This window comes from Asterias amurensis, chromosome 21, assembly GCF_032118995.1.
Source record: "Asterias amurensis chromosome 21, ASM3211899v1".
NCBI classification, from domain to species: Eukaryota; Metazoa; Echinodermata; class Asteroidea; order Forcipulatida; family Asteriidae; genus Asterias; species Asterias amurensis.
Window position 1 is genome coordinate 3,262,736 of NC_092668.1, and position 19,579 is coordinate 3,282,314.

General features: G+C 40.3%; 3 protein-coding genes across 4 annotated transcripts in view; all 3 read right to left on the reverse strand.

Moving 5' to 3' along the window:
- Positions 1-517: 517 nt before the first annotated feature.
- Positions 518-12,465, reverse strand: LOC139953303 (uncharacterized). The gene is made up of 7 exons (XM_071952792.1): positions 11,316-12,465; positions 10,020-10,169; positions 9,007-9,230; positions 8,481-8,660; positions 7,618-7,851; positions 3,873-4,005; positions 518-3,052 (listed from the first exon to the last, which is right to left on the reverse strand). The coding sequence occupies exons 1-7, from the start codon at positions 11,455-11,457 to the stop codon at positions 966-968; spliced, it is 3,150 nt and encodes a 1,049-aa protein (XP_071808893.1). The 5' UTR covers positions 11,458-12,465; the 3' UTR covers positions 518-965.
- A 5-nt stretch (positions 12,466-12,470) lies between these two features.
- LOC139953310 (uncharacterized) overlaps positions 12,471-19,579 on the reverse strand; it is a 114,605-nt gene continuing 107,496 nt past the window's right edge. Inside the window, exon 6 of the transcript XR_011787962.1 lies at positions 12,471-13,395. The gene's annotated coding sequence lies outside the window, so the exon portion shown is untranslated. The remainder of the gene's footprint in view (positions 13,396-19,579) is intronic.
- Positions 13,389-18,883, reverse strand: LOC139953304 (glutathione S-transferase-like). 2 transcript variants are annotated; one of them, XM_071952793.1, is made up of 7 exons: positions 18,747-18,883; positions 16,784-17,275; positions 16,266-16,422; positions 15,766-15,858; positions 15,174-15,292; positions 14,335-14,445; positions 13,389-13,747 (listed from the first exon to the last, which is right to left on the reverse strand). In XM_071952793.1, the coding sequence occupies exons 3-7, from the start codon at positions 16,399-16,401 to the stop codon at positions 13,568-13,570; spliced, it is 639 nt and encodes a 212-aa protein (XP_071808894.1). In that variant the 5' UTR covers positions 16,402-16,422; positions 16,784-17,275; positions 18,747-18,883; the 3' UTR covers positions 13,389-13,567. The 2 variants fall into 2 exon arrangements, with proteins under 2 accessions (XP_071808894.1, XP_071808895.1); XM_071952794.1 differs by lacking the exon at positions 16,784-17,275 and having other exon boundaries at positions 18,747-18,867.

The window sequence follows — 19,579 nt, forward strand, 5'->3', positions numbered from 1 at the left end:
GAACCTTCTATTATTTTGTGACATAACATCAAATTCTTTCTTCACGATTTCTCATTGTTTGTTTGGTTGGGGAATGTATAATACAGACATCTGGCATGCTTGGTTCAGATACCAAAAACATCAGAATAAAAAGAAGTCGAAGAAAGGCTCAAAGAAATTGCAACCGTTCGCTCACCTATGAAGGCAAACTGGTGTTGGTGGGGCAAGCGCATTTTCACCGTATTATTATGAACAGCGCCACCAAAATAAAGACGCCACTAAAAGCAACAAGACTCTTTTAAAAAAAATAACTAATGCGTTGCACCAATCGCACATTGTTATAAGTAGTGTATACAATTAATATACTGATATCAGTATAAATACAACTCAGTTCAAACGTTATGAGTATATTCTTTTTACTCGGGAAAAATATTTATCTCTTAATCTCAAAAGTACAGATTTCAAATTGGGGTACGGGTACGGGGGCGGGGGAGGGGGGGGGTGGGCTTGGACACGTTCATACCCATAGCCAGCCTTTTTACCGGTACATCTCAAGATTGACTGTGAATTTTTTGGGGATTCATTCGATTATTTTTGCAAGGGGGGGGGGGGTTAGTTTATACCCAAGTAAAATATACTTTTAAGTATACTTGGGTATTTAAAAAAAAACTTAGGGCTGGTCCGATCGGCAGCAAATTGCGCCACAGCACCTTGTAAAGCATTACATGGTGCTATCAAAATTAGGTCTCATAATTCAAACGTAGTCCCACATCTGACAGGAAATACTGTATGTTACAGCGCTAGGAGCGTCACTGGGCGACGGACATAGCTTTCTTAGAAGCCACAATTATTATTATTATCATTATTGAGTCCTGATAATATGGACATTCAAACAGTGTCAACTTTCAGAAGTCTATAATATAGAAGTGAACAATAATTGCTAAACAACTCATTGGTAGCCTATACACCAAACAAAACACAAACTTTCAAACAAATGTTTCAAATCGCTTTTTATCGGAAGGCGAATGAACACTACTGTCACGATCATCCTGACCACTTTGTGCTGGGGTCTCAGTCAAGACATCTGGGGTCTCAGTCAAGACATCCCACAGATAACGTCTCGTGGTGGGTGATGCTTCAATATCTCGCGTACCACTCGTTTCTTCATCTTGAAGAGTTCGTTCAATGGCAGGCGAGGAAGACGTTCTCTCTGTACCCACAGTCTGATATTTATCAATGTTTGGATCTAGAAACTGTTTATGTTTACCCCTCTCTGCGGACTGACTCCGTGAAGTTTTCCGAGTCGATGATTCCATCGTTATTTTCGGAGATGAATTTGAGCGTAAGCCTAGGCCTGCTTTTCTTGTTGTTGTAACCGAATCCTGCGTCAACGTACGCTCCGCCGATGGACTCGGTTTGTCATCCTCGAGCTTTCTATACGACTTTGTTTTTGGTCTGTCAGTCTCTGGTATAGAACCAGCTTGTTGGAATTTGTGCGAGTCATTACGACGTCGATGATCAACGTTTGGTACGTCAAAGGTTGGAGTCGACTTGTGTCGTTCACGAGCCCTCCCTCTTCTTTCTGATGTCGAGACAGAGTCATGTGATGTTGGGTGACCTCCGGATCGTCTTTGTCTATCCAGACTTCCATAATATTCGGGGTGCTTTAAGCTGAGTGGTGGTTTATACGATGGAAGTGTGTCATCTCTACTCCGGTCATAAGATTTCGAACGAGTATGTTCTTGGAGTCGAGGGGTAGTCCTACGCCCACTTTCCCGGGGTGCGTGAGAGCTTGCCAAGTAGGACCCAAAGCTCGACACGGAAGCTGCATCCTCCTTAGCTTCTCGCTGATCTTCAGGATGGAAATATGGAGAAGGGGTTCTTGATTGTTGCAGGGAGTTGTCGAGAACGAGGTCTATGTTTCTCAGATTTATCTTCGGAAGTGACGGTTGCCTCTTTTTAGGTCGTTGTTTGTTATGAGTTTCATTGCTTAGCTCACCGTTTTTACTGTCTCTTATTGAGTGGCGAGTTGGAGCTGCCGCCGAGCTAAACTCAATTGACGGCATGCTGTTCCTTGCAGAAGGAGCGTCAACCGATGTGTTGTTTTGACCAATATTTGGTTTGACTGGTTCAAAATGTGCTTCCTCCTGCCCAAAATATTGAACCTCTGCTATAGAACTTTCCTGGTGCATTTCGGTCTGTTCACTTAACAAAACGTAATCATTCCATGTCCGAGTATCTGCTGCCATGGACGCCGTCACTGCACTTTCAGATGTTGTTGCTGATGTTTCTTCGGTGATGTGCTGATGGTCAAAACAACATGAGTGGACATCTTTCCATGGGGAGGGTGGGGACAGAGTTTCTCTGCTTATGGACGTCCTCTGATCAATCACAGAGTCTTCTATGGGTTTGAAGAAAGACTGGAGTCTCAAAATAGGTTGTAAATCTGACTCCTGGATATCGTTGTCATCGATAAAAACGTCCTCTCGGCAAAATGACTGATCATCATAAGCCGGAAGAAAATACGGATCATCAGGCACACCATTTTGAGAGTTTGTGTCTCTCTGACCGTGCCGATGTGCCCAGAAGTCATCCGATACATCAGCAGTGTCCTCAGTACACCAATTATCTTCTAAGGATTCTTGACGTTTCCCGAATGTATTCACCGGAGAAGATAATCTAACCGGTGGAGTAAGTGTTCCAATCACTTCGTCTTCATCGTCGACATTTGTCGACAGCTGTTCTCCTACTTCGGAGTTGTCGACCACTTGACCGTCTGACGAGAAAGCCATGTTTTCGACACCGTGGACCTCTGGCTGAATTGTCATCGACAGCCTCCCGTCGATCTGATCTTGGTTGGTGTCACCATGAAAACTGTTTGCCACGTGATTGTTTGACGTCGACGGAACAGGTGCTGGGATGGCGATGATTGGTTCGTTTTCATCACGTGACGAATTGAGTCTCAACAACTCAATATCAGGAGAGTAGCCTTGGTTGAAAAAGCTTGTATTTGATTGGTCGATGGGTGTGACGTTAAGGGGAGACGTCGCAGTCGCATAGCTTGGTGGGGGCTCTGTATGGAACAGTAAAAACAAGATTTGTGGAAGTTTTCCTCTTTGGAATTGCTCCTCGTACTTTTAAACAGTATTCATGTTGCACTAAAAAATTAACATTGGTTGTAGTTAGTGAGTCCATTGTAAGCGATTTAAAAATCTGAAAAACAAAACACGAATTTACCTCTAGAAATGCAACCTCTGGAAATGCAAAACATTTTACATTCCACCGTTTTGTGGAGCATGAACTTTCGTTCTACAAAATGACAGACCATCTTCTGTTGTTAATTTAAATAGAAAATCATTTTCAAGGAATGTTTGTGAATCATTATATAACTTTTAAACTATTTTTCAAACCATACATATTAATGTTTCTTAAACAAATACTTGTTATAGCCCATCTAGGCAACATTACCCCCCTTTCAAGGGAAGGTACGCGTTTGGTAATTACTCAAAACAAATATTAACTTAAAAACTGACTTGGTAACGAGCATTGGAGAGCTGTTGATACATGTAGTATAAAACATTGTGAGAAACGACTCCCTCTGAAGTAACGTAGTTTTTGAGAAAGAGGTAAATTCTCACTCAAATGACAAAAGACTTCTAGCTAGAAGTCTTTTATTTCAACAAGGGTGTTTTTTCTTTCATAATTTTTTTTGCAACTTCGATGACCGATTGGGCCCAAATTTTCGCAGGCTTGTTATTTGATAGTTATGATTGGATAGACAAGTGAGAACATTGGTCATTCACAATTACCATACGTGTACCTTCCCTTAAAAAAACTACACTACCCTGGTATAAAGTTTAGAAAAAAAACCGTTAAAAGTAAGCATAAATTACCTGCGGGAAGACCAATGTGTGAAGTTGTCGCTAGGTAGGAAGGGAGTGCCGTAAATGGAATACGACCAATAGAGATCGGCAAACTGATCTCTGTGTCATTGGATCGGAACATACTCGAAACAACTGGAGCAACCTATAGAAAAAGTTAGAAGTTTACAATATTAGGGTGTTATGAAATATTTTGCAGCTAAATTTCGAAATTCGCGTTTTGACGACAAGGGGGTTTGATTCAAGCCAGGTGCATGTATTATATACAGGATTGGCAGAGCTGACAAAAGAGTAGCAGACGGTGGTAATGTTTTGTGTTATCAACATGATACATGAAGTAACAGACCTGTAAAAATGGTCTTAAAGGCAGTGGACACTATTGGTAATTACTCAAAATAATTGTTAGCATAAAACCTTTCTTAGTGACGAGTGATTGGGAGAGGTTGATGGTATAAAACATTGTGAGAAACAGCTCCCTCTGAAGTGCCATAATTTTCGAGAAAGAAGTAATTTTCCACGAATTTGATTTCGAGACCTCAGATTTAGAACTTGAGGTCTCGAAATCAACCATCTACAACGCACACAACTTTGTGTGACAAGGGTGTTTTTCTTCTTTCATAGTTATCTCGCAACTTCGATGACCGATTGAGCTCAAATTTTCACAGGTTTGTTATTTTATGCATGTTGAGATACACCAACTGTGATGAGTCTTTGACAATTACCAATAGTGTCCACTGCCTTTACAGAGATGCTAAGTCCAGAGGCCAGCTATGCGTGACATTTTTCAAAGCTCACCCCCCCCCCCGAATTTTTTTCCCAGTTTTAAAGGCCTTTCGAAATCGCCGCCCAACTTTTTTTTTTTTTTTTATGGAATAAAAAAAAATCTGAAATTTAATTGTGGACAAAAAAGTGTGCCAAAATGCATCAAAAACCTCTTCAGAGTAATTAAAACTAACATGATGTACACAGAATATGTTGATGGTTAATGCTACACAACCATACACAAGTCAATCGGAAACTACACAACCATAGACAAGTCAATGGGAAACTACACAACCATACACAAGTCAATGGGACACTTCACAACCATACACAAGTCAATGGGAAACTACACAACCATACACAAGTCAATGGGAAACTACACAACCATACACATGTCAATGGGAAACTACACAACCATACACAAGTCAAAGGGAAACTACACAACCATACACAAGTCAATGGGAATATACACAACCATACACAAGTCAACGGGAAACTACACAACAATACACCAGTCAATGGGAAACTACACAACCATACACAAGTCAATGGGACACTTCACAACCATACACAAGTCAATGGGAAACTACACAACCATACACAAGTCAATCGGAAACTACACAACCATACACAAGTCAATGGGAAACTACACAACCATACACATGTCAATGGGAAACTACACAACAATACACAAGTCATTGGGAAACTACACAACCATACACAAGTCAATGGGAAACTACACAACCATACACATGTCAAAGGGAAACTACACAACCATACACATGTCAATGGGACACTTCACAACCATACACAAGTCAATGGGAAACTACACAACCATACACAAGTCAATGGGAATATACACAACCATACACAAGTCAATGGGAAACTACACAACCATACACAAGTCAATGGGACACTTCACAACCATACACAAGTCAATGGGAAATGACACAACCATACACAAGTCAATGGGAAACTACCCAACCATACACAAGTCAATGGGAATATACACAACCATACACAAGTCAATGGGAAACTACACAACCATACACAAGTCAATGGGAAACTACACAACCATACACAAGTCAATGGGAAACTACACAACCATACACAAGTCAATGGGAAACTACACAACCATACACAAGTCAATGGGACACTTCACAACCATACACAAGTCAATGGGAAACTACACAACCATACACAAGTCAATGGGAAACTACACAACCATACACAAGTCAATGGGAAACTACACAACCATACACATGTCAATGGGAAACTACACAACAATACACCAGTCAATGGGAAACTACACAACCATACACAAGTCATTGGGAAACTACACAACCATACACAAGTCATTGGGAAACTACACAACCATACACATGTCAAAGGGAAACTACACAACAATACACATGTCAATGGGACACTTCACAACCATACACAAGTCAATGGGAAACTACACAACCATACACAAGTCAATGGGAAACTACACAACCATACACAAGTCAATGGGAAACTACACAACCATACACAAGTCAATGGGACTATTCACAACCATACACAAATCAATGGGAAATGACACAACCATACACAAGTCAATGGGAAACTACCCAACCATACACAAGTCAATGGGAAACTACACAACCATACACAAGTCAATGGGAAACTACACAACCATACACAAGTCAATGGGAAACTACACAACCATACACAAGTCAATGGGACACTTCACAACCATACACAAGTCAATGAGAAACTACACAACCATACACAAGTCAATCGGAAACTACACAACCATACACAAGTCAATGGGAAACTACACAACCATACACATGTCAATGGGAAACTACACAACAATACACAAGTCAATGGGAAACTGCACAACCATACACAAGTCATTGGGAAACTACACAACCATACACAAGTCAATGGGAAACTACACAACCATACACATGACAAAGGGAAACTACACAACCATACACATGTCAATGGGACACTTCACAACCATACACAAGTCAAGGGGAAACTACACAACCATACACAAGTCAATGGGAAACTACACAACCATACACAAGTCAATGGGAAACTACACAACCATACACAAGTCAATGGGACACTTCACAACCATACACAAGTTAGTGGGAAATGACACAACCATACACAAGTCAATGGGAAACTACCCAACCATACACAAGTCAATGGGAAACTACCCAACCATACACAAGTCAATGGGAAACTACACAACCATACACAAGTCAATGGGAAACTACACAACCATACACAAGTCAATGGGAAACTACACAACCATACACAAGTCAATGGGAAACTACACAACCATACACAAGTCAATGGGAAACTACCCAACCATACACAAGTCAATGGGAATATACACAACCATACACAACCCCTTTAATCCGTTGTGTGACTCGTGAGAAAATACGATGAAAAAAAAATATTCACAATGTGCCTGAAGTATAAAGCAAACTTTCCGTATTTAACTAGTGGTTTTAATGTCAGAAAAAGTTTCGTATGTAAAATGAATGAAAAAGTGGTAGCAAGATACAAGGGTGTTCCCGTGAAATATTTAATAGAAAATTGGTTCTAGTATGAATAGATAAGCGTCCAGATTAAAATTTTACCCCTACTAATCCCGTATACTACCTTAAAGGAACACGTTGCCTTGGATCGGACGAGTTGGTCAATAAAAAAAACGTTTGTAACCGTTTCTTTGTAAAATGCATATGGTTGGAAAGATGTTTTAAAAGTAGAATACACTGATCCACACAAATTTGCCTCGAAATTGCATGGTTTTCATTTTACTGTGCGAACTAACACGGTCGGCCATTTATGGCCGACCGTGTTTGTCAGCCAGGCAATTGTGGATCATTGTATTCTGCTTTTACAACATCTTTCCACCCATATGCATTTTATAACAAACGCTTTTCAAGACCAACTCGACCGATCCAAGGCAACGTGTTCCTTTAATTAAACTCACAGTAATAAAGTAGTTGATATCAATAACGCTGCATCCCTCGAAGCCAGTGTCCGGCATGTTATCGGGTATGATCATTGGCTCTCGTTGAAGTGTAGTCTCCCCTCGTCTCTGTAACACACCGCTAGTCTTCTTTCGTGCTAAGACGCGGTACCGTTGGCATGTGCGGTTTGTTCGAGTCTCCACAGTCACACCAGAGGAGCTGTACGTGGAACCAGTACCTCGAAAAGTTGCTTCCTTTGATAATAATAAAGTCATGTTACTTATGTTTTATAAAACAATTTATTGACTCAGTTGGAAAATATCAATGGAAGACTTTGGAACGCTAGGTGGCAGCAGACTTACCAGGTAAATGTCCATTGTTTACGTAGTTCTGAGCATGCATGCATTACCGAGAACAGTGGATTTTACCTGGTAAGTCTGCTGCCACCAAGCGTCCCAAAAGTCTCCTATTGTACATAGTTTGACTATGAGAGAATTCCTCGATCGTTCTGTTGAACCTCAAATAATTATAATCCTAACTAAAAATCCTTTTGCAAGTTAGATTTGAATAAAGTTTTCTATACATTGGCTTCTTTGACTCAGAATACAGACACCCTGGTACCATTGTGCCATACACATTCATTCAGAATTGTGTATGATGGGTGTTACGTAACTATACGCAACAAAGCTTGCCCCGAATCACGTGACAGAGCAACTGACTAGGCTATAGTCAGGGTAATTTAAACTTAAGTGGCAACTTGTGGTCAAGCACGTCATTGTACCAGACAATATTAAAATCTAACACGCAAATGAATTAATAGAGTCGCCTATAGTCTGTAGTCATTTTATCAAAGAAGTTACCTCAAGGCGTATTAAAAACTCACCTGTACAAGTTTAATGATGACGTCATATCTTGTTCCGCTCGAACCCCGGACGATGGCTGTAATATACGCCGTTTCACCGGGTATGTACGCTCGTTTGTCGGTCGATGCCTGAGTTGTAACCGTACTAGTGATACAGCACCAGTAACTAAGGAGCGACTCCGTCTGACCGTGGACGGGAACCTGTGAAAATACAGACTATCAGGGAGGGCCATAGACTTTGTTGTTTTCTTTGTGACAATAGCCCTCATTTTAAAGTGGCCGTCTCGTTGGAAGGTATCTAATATTACAAACAAAAATTCAAACCAAAGAGAGCCTGAAGACACCAAACTTAATATGTTACCCTCTTGTCTACACAATAGGAGACTTTAGAACGCTAGGTGGCAGCAGACTTACCAGGTAAATGTCCATTGTTTACGTAGTTCTGAGCATGCGCACATTACCAAGAACAATGTATTTTACCTGGTAAGTCTGCTGCCGCCAAGCGTCCCGAAATTCTCCTAACAAGAAATACTAATCTGCTTCTTACCATAGCGTTGTGTATACAGTTCAGATCCATTGGACATCCAGCGATCGCTATCTTTCTTCCAACCTTTGCATTGGCTAGAGGTGAATCTCCTACAATATCGCACCTGAGACGGTATCTTACGTGACCGTTCACCCCTTCATAATCTGAAGGGAGGTTGATGAGGGGAAGTCGGAACTCAAATGGGAACGAATGGAGGCCTTGAAGAAGCTTTTGATGAGGATGCTCTTAACATGGAAAAGTAAAACAAAACGACAACATTTTTAGTCACGATATAAAGTAAAAGGCAGGGTAGCATGGATGGCGTACGTATGTTTCAATAAATAATTGCACCATCACACTTAGCCTGAACATCTGACGTCACACTTCGAGGATCATGAATAACACCATGATACCTATACCTGACCAGATGTTGCAAGACCTTTGACCTCGCATTCATTTCACATGGGGATTCGCAGTCAATTCACCCGTACACGACGTAGTGAATAAAACAACGGGTCTGCGTGCATGCTTGAGAACCGCTGCACACAGACGATAGCCTACATGCTGTCAAACCACATCCATGCGGACCAATCATAACTCAGATAATATTGAAAGCTATGTTCGTCACTAACGTTTAGCCAATAATCATTGTATCCACCGGATTGGACCTGAAAGACCAGGGTCTGTATAAAAACAACGTACCAGTCTGCATCACATGTTACACCCGTATTACACACCTCGTGGTGGTGGTTATGAGATGAAACCCGTCTCCGACAAAAGCACACTCATGTTATTTTTTGATAACATAAACGAGAGAAAGGATTAAGAAAGTACATCTTAAACGTCTATAACTATTAGCCAATGGGAGACTTTCGAACGCTATCGTGGCAGCTGATAAATTTCCATTGTTTACGTACGGTTCTAAGCATGACCACATTACCGAAATAATTTGATTTACCCGGTATGAGTCTGCTGCCACCTAGCGTCCTTCATTGGATCACGTTTCTCATCACGGTTCTTCTATAACTTATTACCTTGTTGCCATAGTGATTGGTTATAATCTATGTAGGTTTCAGTCCCTGTAAACGTCACCCTCTGGTTATCAGCCAAAGAACCAGATCGATTTCTTGTCAACGTCTCGGTCCATCGTGTTTGAGCTCGCCCTCGCAATCTGATAGTAATAACTGAGGAGAAAGACAAAATACAATCAGGTTGAGCTTTAAAGGCAGTGGCCACTATTGGTAATTACTCAAAATAATTATCAGCATAAAACCTCACTTGGTATCGAGTAATGGGGAGAGGTTGATAGTATAAAACATTGTGAGAAACGACTCCCTCTGAAGTCACGTAGCTTTCGAGAAAGAAGTATTTTTCCACGAATTTGATGCCGAGACCTCAAGTTTAGAAGTTGAGGTATCGAAATCAAGCATCTGAAAGCACACAACTTCGTGTGATGTGACCAGGGTGTTTTTTCTTTCATAGTTTCCTCGCAACTCCGATGACCAATCAAGCTCAATTTCACAGAGGTTTGTTATTATGCATAGTGTTGAGTTACACCAAGTGAGAAGACTGGTCTTTGACAATTACCAATAGTGTACAGTGTATTTAAGTTGTATAGGGTCATAGGTTGATAAGAACTCAACAAATTAAAGGAACACGTTGCCTTGGATCGGTCGAGTTGGTCTTTGAAGAGCGTTTGTAACCGTTTTTTATAAAATGCATATGGGTAGAAAGATGTTGTAAAAGTAGAATATAATGATCCACACAAACATGCCTCAAAATTGCATGATTTTCCTTTTACCTCGTCGACTAACACGTCGGCCATTTATGGGGGTCAAAATTTTGACCCCCATAAATGGCCGACCATGTCAGTTCGCACAGTAGAAGGAAAACCACGCAATTTCGAGGCAAACTTGTGTAGATCATTGTATTCTACTTTTAAAACATCTTTCCAACCATATGCATTTTATAAAAAACGGTTACAAACGCTTTTGTTTTGACCAACTCGTCCGATCCAAGGCAACGTGTTCCTTTAATAAATATACACTGAAACTTAAACTCACACGCGTAACTTTTAGATATCTATACGTTCTTTAAAGTTGCATACAAGTTAACAACGAGTGGGCACAAAAAGCAACATAAATGACACCAAACAACTGTACAGCCTTATAATTATGGGTCATAACTAAATCATACGAATCTAGTCAGTGATAAAATACCATCTAATGATAAATAAACCACAAATGGATGAAATACATACAGATTTGAAGTTAATAATAACTTTCAATACAAACAGTTTCTTTTATTATTATTTAGGAGACAATGCTCACCTCTGACGTCATCTCTTGACGTATTCAGATGTAGGTTGACAACACCCGTCACTTGGTTACCAGGACTGTAGACTGGTAGCCCGTCCACATGAGACAATGCATTGCTGTCAATGGCAATGTCAAAGGCTCGTATGCGTCCCATGGCAACCGATCTTTTGTTATCCAGAGAAAATATTATAACGCACCAGCAATCAGCTCATCAGCCGCCGATATATATATTTTTTAGCTCTTATCAAAATAAGCCAAACTGTTTGAGATTATTACAGATACTGTTCGAAAGCCTACTCAAGGCCATGGTGTTTATTGCTATAATCACTGTATAAGAGACACAGTCTAAAACTACCAATTTGACTTGAATCTTATCATACGAACCGAGAAGAAGCTGTAGCCATGGCAACACATTTACTTAATACACACAGGTCTCGCATCTAATTTATGTTTACGGTTATTGAAATCCATGTCGTGAGATGATGATTTATTGAAACTATCAGAGCAAAGTCGTCAGAAAATATCAGCCAGACATCTCGTATTATGGCGAGCTGGTGTTGCCTAGTTGCCTTTGTGTCCAGGGGGAATTGCTGGTCGATGAAACATCTACTTATCAACACGATAGCACGAAACACACCACGGAAACATATAGGCTACAATGCGAGACAACAGGGTCAACGAGCCGTTCTCAACCTCGAACCTGTCCAATATGCTCCATCCCCTATGATGATGATGTTTGGGAAACCCACCTCCTTGGACAAACGCAATGTCATGGTCGTCACAATTTGTTATGCAGTGTAGAAAGACGAGTTCTTCATGCACTTTGACTCGTTGTCCATTGATTGTTGAGGACTGTCATACAATACACACAGTGCAACCCAGTACCTAGCTATCAACACAAGGTACCGATAATATTATACCAAAGCTTAACATGATCATAATTTATGTTCTTTGTGGTTTGATTATTTTGGTCCAAAGTCCATTTTTACGTATCTCGTGCATTACAGTGACATAATAATGTAGGCCTATAACAGTAATATGCAAATAAATTGTTTTTGTTGATATAAACACCGTACATTGGACCCTGTGTTCATTATGAGTCCTTTGAACAAATCTTTTTTTTTTTTGTTTTGTTTTTTCTTTTCGGGGGGGGGGGGGGGGGGTTGGGCCAGCATCTATAGATTACAAATAATGTAAGTTTTGCAAACTAAAAGGCATTTATAGTATTTTTGTTGCCCTATAGGTGGGTGAACTGTTTGATGCAACGCCCCTTATGTCGTTTGTTTGTTTGTTTGTTTGTTTGTTTGTTTGTTTGCTTGTCTGTCTGTCTGTCTGTCTGTCTGTCTGTCTGTCTGTCTGTCTGTCTGTCTGTCTGTCTGTCTGTCTGTCTGTCTGTCTGTCTGTCTGTCTGTCTGTCTGTCTGTCTGTCTGTCTGTCTGTCTGTCTGTCTGTCTGTCTGTCTGTCTGTCTGTCTGTCTGTCTGTCTGTCTGTCTGTCTGTTTGTTTGTTTGTTTGTTTGTTTTGGTGTTTGTTTGTTTGTTTGTTTGTTGAACTTGGGAAAGCCTCTCTATGCTGACATATAATTTATAATTTTCAAAGGCATTTTATAGTATTTTGTTTTGCATTGGGTGAGTAAGCTGTTGGTTGCAACGCCCCTTGTGTTTTCATCAGAACATGATAACAAGCTTTTCCATAAGAGGGGTCGTTTTGCATTTCTTTGTTTCATCGATTTTATTTTATATTTAAAATGTGTTGTTTACGTATCTAGGTATTGCCAGAGTTTGTTTGCTTAATTTATTAAGCTTTATAAAGACTGAGACACTACTTTTTGTTCTTAAAGACACTGGACACTATTCTTCACAGTTGGTGTATCTCAACATATGCATAACATAACAAACCTGTGAAGTTGCGAGATATCATGAAAGAAAAAACACCCTTGTCACACGAAGTTGTGTGCTTTCAGATGCTTGATTTCGAGACCTCAAATTCTAAATCTGAGGTCTCGAAATCAAATCCGTGGAAAATTACTTCGTTCTCGAAAACAACGTTAGTTCAGAGGGAGTCGTTTCTCATAATGTTTTATACTATCAACCTCTCCCCATTACTCGTAATCAAGAAAGGTTTTATGCTAATAATTTTTGTTGAGTAAGTACCAATAGTGTCCACTGCCTTAAAACATAGTAAGGCGAATTTAATTTCTAACATTTACAAAGTCGAGCAAAAATTATGCACAGAAAGCACTACGACCCAGCTGTGGCTTGTCCTTATTTTAATCGTGAATCCAGCAAGCTTGGACGCTCTTTAAGATGCTTAGCGAGTTCGTTTGCTGCTAAACGATCTCTCAGTCCCACCAGCATCGGGTAGTTTTCCAAACCCTTGTCGGCATAAGGGGGCGCTTCAAACCACTCCATGGTGACGAAGAAAATGACGTCAGCAAGTGTAGCCTGCCAGAAGGATGAAAAAGTTAAACGCAATATGACTATTGAGGAAATCCAACATTAAAACACTATCGTCATTGTCTTTCATTTATTGAATTATGGTGGTTGTAAATCTATGAGGACTTTCAAAAAGGCGAACTTGAATTAATTTTAAATAAACCAAGAAGAAAAGACGGAGGAATGATACGCCAAGCCCCTGTCTTATCAAAGATCGTCCAACCAACCATCTCCAAAATCAGAGTTTTGATCTGACGGCATGTTAAAGCGGACCAATGCCGCCCCCCGCCCTTTCCCCTACTACGGAACTCTGGAAGTGCCATCCGACAGATGAGAACCAACGATAAAGAACTTTGACTTTAAGAATGCTGTCATTCTGACATCACGTGATGCCGCGCATCTTATCTTTTTGTCTGCAGTAAATTATTTCAGGATCTCACTACACGTTTGATTGCACCTGCAGAGCTAAACACACCCCCTCCCCACTTGCCGTCTATTTTGTCATTTATTTATAGAGCCAACCACTAATTGCAACACAATGGACTTAACATACAAACTGAAGTTTATTGAATAGAAAATTCCATCCGATTACTTACCGTATTTCCAACGAAGTACCCAGTGCCCTCATTGTTCTTCACGAGAAGATCGTGAAGAATCTTCAAAAACGGGGGTGCAGTTTTCTCGTAGTACTCTTTGGAATTGATGGCCTGAGGCAAATTGAAAATGTATCTCTTCGTCAACAACGTACCGATGTTATTAAGTTCAATGCATTTGTCATTGGTTCGAATCTCACTCCAAAAATCAATTCAATTCAATAAAACATTAACTTTTGGTATTGCCCGCAAATAATAAAATTATATTAAATACATCATTGGTGGTTCATAATATTAACAGTGACAGTTATTAAAAATAGCCAACATTATTAACAAATCAACAGGGTAAAACTAAGGAGGGGGTGAAGCCTTGGTTTTTATACCCTAACCTAGTATTGACAGACTAACACTGAATTTAAGACCCACATAGTCTTGAAGTCAAGACGGTAATTGTTAAGCGCGGTGTGTAGTTACAGCGCGGTGTAGCTGCGGGGACGATACACACACCCTCGATCCCAGTATGTGTGTGTGAGTCAGTCGCAATTACTATTAATTAGAGCTGCCTCGCGCTACCTACGACTGTTGCATGTGTAACATCGCACTGTGACTGTTGCATGAAAGGCAGACAAATAGGCAGCGCCTAACGACTTGTCATCAAGTCTAAGACCCACAAAGACAAAAGACCAAGTCAAGGGACAACAAGGACAGCCGAACACATGTATCGGCAGTACCACCAATATACAAAAAGCAAGCCATCATTGGCCCGTACAAGTCATGTCATATTTTTATATGTGACCGAAAACGAACAAAAAAGAAGACATTTTATATCATAACTTATTAACCTGTTTCTCTTCGTCCTGTTCAAAAAGTACCGGCATAATCATGGGTTGAATCAAATCCTTCGTGGTTTCACGAATTACATCTATTTGAGCTGCTTCCCAGTTATCAGAACCGTACAGTCCTTGAAGTGAGAAAAGGTCAAATTATCTATCACTTGACACGGTAATATATAATTGTAAAAAGCCTAAAGAAAAAAACATAACATCAATGGAGAGCTTGATAGTATAAAACATTGTGAGAAACAGCTCCCTCTGAAGTAACGTATAGTTTTTGAGAAAGAGGTAATTTCTCACTCAAGTAATAAAATACTTCAGCAGAAGTATGTACAAGCATCTAAAAACACACACACAATTTGTGCAATAGGTTTAAAGGTGTTTTTCTTTCGTTAGTTCTCTTGCAACTTCGATGACCAATTTACAGGTTTGTTGTTTTATGCATGTTGAGATACACAAAGTGAGAAGACTGGTCTGTTTGACAGTAATAAATTACCAAAGGCGTCACTGTTTTAAAAAGCCACGAACAAGCTGAAAGACACTTTGATAATTTTAGCGACATAAAGTTTAGGAAAAGACAACATGATCAAAGACTCCATACCGAATTCTCTTGCTACGTATGACTCGATTGCATTGCTCTGAGGAAGTTGTTTCCCATCAATCTCCAGCACGGGAACATGACCTTGAGGAGTGGCTGTACATGAAAAGGGAAAAGCATCAAACCAACTGATTATGTGGGTTCGAATCCAGCCCGTAGCTAAAACCGTATGAGACCTTTGGACAATTCGTTAAATGTCTGTCGCGGTGATAGCAAAACGGCTCACTCGCATATCTCGCGAGAATGCTACGGCTCGCAAGTTACCAGAGGCATGCAGGAGCCGTGAGAGCATCTTGAGCATAGCAACATTCTCGCGAGACAATTATTGTTACAAGAGAGCCGTTTTATACCAGACAGTTTAATGACTTGTCCAAACGTCAAAGCCAACGGCTGTGTTTAACAATGACAAGATTTTGTATGGTTAGTGATTCACAATTTCTTGATTAAATCACGAAATAGCAATTTAGTAACTCGACAAATTATTATTTGTAACTGTGACTTACTAGGTTTAATCTTCGGCCATTCTTCCTTCGTTATTCGGACATCTTCAAGTTCCTTGTTAGCAACGGCAAAGAGCATTCGAGTTGCCTCCGCCCTACCGCGTGTATAATCAAAGTAGAGTAACTTGTAAGACGTCATGGTTCCAGACTGCCTCTTACCCTACAGAAAACAACAATCTATTGTTTAAGAATTTCTACCTCCATGGTTTAGCTTACAAAAAACCCAGGTTGTGTGTAACCGGGAAAAACAGACCACATGAATAGACAAAATACAAATAAGACCATGTGTAATTATACAACAAAAAGAAAAACAATTGATTGAAATACAGTTGTTCCACCAAGTTAGAGAAAAGATTTCTTTTTTAAAGATTGAAGTAAAAACTTTAAAAAAGTTACTTCCAAACTCGAACCTTAAAATAATATATCAATTTAGAAATGAACTTCCAAAGAAACACATGAATATTACAACTGTCAAAAATATTCAACAAATTATACAATAACAAATGAATGTTTAGGCTTACCTAGTTCATAAAGCAGTTAGCTAGCCTTGCTCAAGGCAGTCGCATTATTCGCTCTGAAAAGACGCAGCTGTAAACCCACCCGCCGTATACCCTGTGCATGGTGTGTGCGATCACACCGAATGACCCACCCGTATACACACTGTCACATCGCACGAATACTGTTCACAGAAGCCATCGCACTCGTACACCACTAACCGCATGCGGAGGCCTCCGCATGCGGATAGTGTACGGGGGCATCGTGTCGTGCGATGTTACGCACAGTGAATACGGGTGGGTTTTACGCACAGTGAATACGGGTGGGTTTTTATACAGCGGCGGTCTTTTTTCGGAGTGAATAATTCGACTGCCTTGAGCAAGGCCAGCAGTTAGCAGGCAAAATATGTAGAAAATCAAAACTTTAAATGAGGGAACAGTGTAGGGTGTTCCTCTTTTGCTGCCAGGCTGCTATCTGATTGTTTGGATGAGTGACTCACGCTTCCAAGGGGTAAGAAACTGTTAACAAACATGTTACAAAAGGCTTTAACTACAGGTGTGCTATAAAACAGGTTAAGTAGGTAATGTAAACAGTGAAGGGCAATTAACTTGAACCATGAATGAACTATCGTGAATATATACAATGGATTTTCCAGCTCTGCCAAATAAGCACTTTATGTAATCCGCCATATAAACTGATAATCCTGTAGAAGTTTGAGCTCGATCGGCCATCTGGCTCACGAGAAAAGTGTAGAACTTTAGAACATGTTTATGTGAATCTGGGTCAGGCTGATCCATTTCTGTGTCAGGTCATTCACTTCTGGTCGCTAGCTGATCCATTTCTTGGTCAGGCTGATTCATTTGTGTTTAAGATTGATCCATTTATGGGTCAGGCTGATCTATTTATGGTCAGGCTGATCCATTGCTGGGCCATGCTGATCTATTTCTGGGTCAGGTTGAAAATTGGTTTAAACAAGTAGTCTTAACCCGGATCCTGCGTCTGTATGACCCAATTCTACAGTATACACACATTCTAAAGGCCGCACTGCCCAGGAAATAAGTAGGTGGCACAAAATAGCCTCCTTGAATGTCGCCTGCGATAAATTGCCAGCGTCTTCGTTGCCTGAAGATCGCCTCGTGTGACAAGGCTAATAGGCAACCACCACGGGAAACGAGTCCGGGTAAATTCTGACGCAGGATTTTGTTTTTACCGTGAAAAACAATCAGTCAATAAACAGAAGAAATTTATGAAGCTCAAAATCAACAAAGAATGTTCAAATGTGCTCAAGACAGCTTCATGAAATTAATTACAATTGTTGAAAAACATAACAATTCAGAAGTTTCTTGAAAATAATATGAATAGTCTGAGCATCCCGCATGTGATCCCTGAGTGTTCCATTCTGGCGGTCCAAAGCAAGAGAGGGTGAGCGATCTGTGCAAATGGCACAATTGGTTCTCGGCACAACTATGTAGGAGATAGATCATCTCTGGAGTTTCAACGAAAATGTCAAGTCGTGAACTTTGCGGAATTCCACTTAAAATGTTTTCGATGAATAAGGAAATCGAGTCATATGATTATAAATAGGTTTCAATTGTGTAAAAAAACAATCATTTTGTAGGCCCTTGTCCAGAGCTTTTCTGCGAGATTTGCGAAAACCCCCGTTACGTAATCACTCTTAAAAACGTCATAAGTAGATAAAGCCGCTTTGTTGCAGTGTGGATGTATAACAAAGCAAACTCCCACAAATGACGTCAGCGGCATTGTCTTTTGACGCCCGCTCTCAACGGCAGAAGTGTTTTTAGTTTTTCAAAAAACCTTTAGGTAGGGGCCTGATTTTTTACTCGATAATTACGAAAAAGTTCAGAAGTGTACACATATCAAAATTACATTAAAATGGTGAGCAAGTGCATTATAAACAAGTAAAAAATACCATTTCTGTTGAAAACATTCCGCTCAGGTAGCTGTTTAAAATTTAAAACAGGGCCTTACCTTCAGGAAAAAACGACCGTTAGTTGTTCCACTGCTACTAGGCCTACTGTGCAGAGCAAAAACGTACTACTGTAACATTATGTGATACTGTAAAAAGACGACGGGCCTTGAAACCGTGCCGCGGAACATCAAGTAAAGGAATACCATTAAACGGAACAGTATTCCAGTAACGTGACACGGCTTTGTAAACATTTTGTGGGTCCGGATGATTGAACAACTGAGTGGTGAACCTTGATGTTGAAGTACTGGGAAATTCATTCAATCCCAATCGGGACGAATTATATAAGAACTTGAAACGTGAGCTTTCAGAAATTCTAGCCCTAGGGCTAAGTGTTGTATTACTATAATGAGTGGGGAAGCTGAATAGACAACTAACAAAGGTGTCAGAGGGTACCCCCCGCCCCACACTATCACACTGTTGAGCGTCTCCTTTTAGTATAGCTGGAGCCTTTTAATGCAAATCTCGGTAGGCCCCGCGAATTCGGCATGGAATGAGTCGCATACTAACAAGCTAGCGATCAAGTTTGATCCATAACTAGGCCAGCATAATTACTAGCGCTTGCGCTATAAATGGTATTTGCGAAAAGGTCCACAAAGGCACAATAGTGGGCAGGGTGGGGGTTATACCACAATGCCCGATACAAAAGACACCGAATGTACATGTACATGTAGATATTAAATCTAACAATTAATTTCCCTTTGAATAAAACGTAACAAATTAGTACCAGTACCAGTCACTCACCGCACTCGATGAAGTGAAGTGTTAGATTTAACACTTTTAAGTGAAGTCTTGTTTTTAACACAGTGGTTATGACTATAAGAGATTGGTTTTG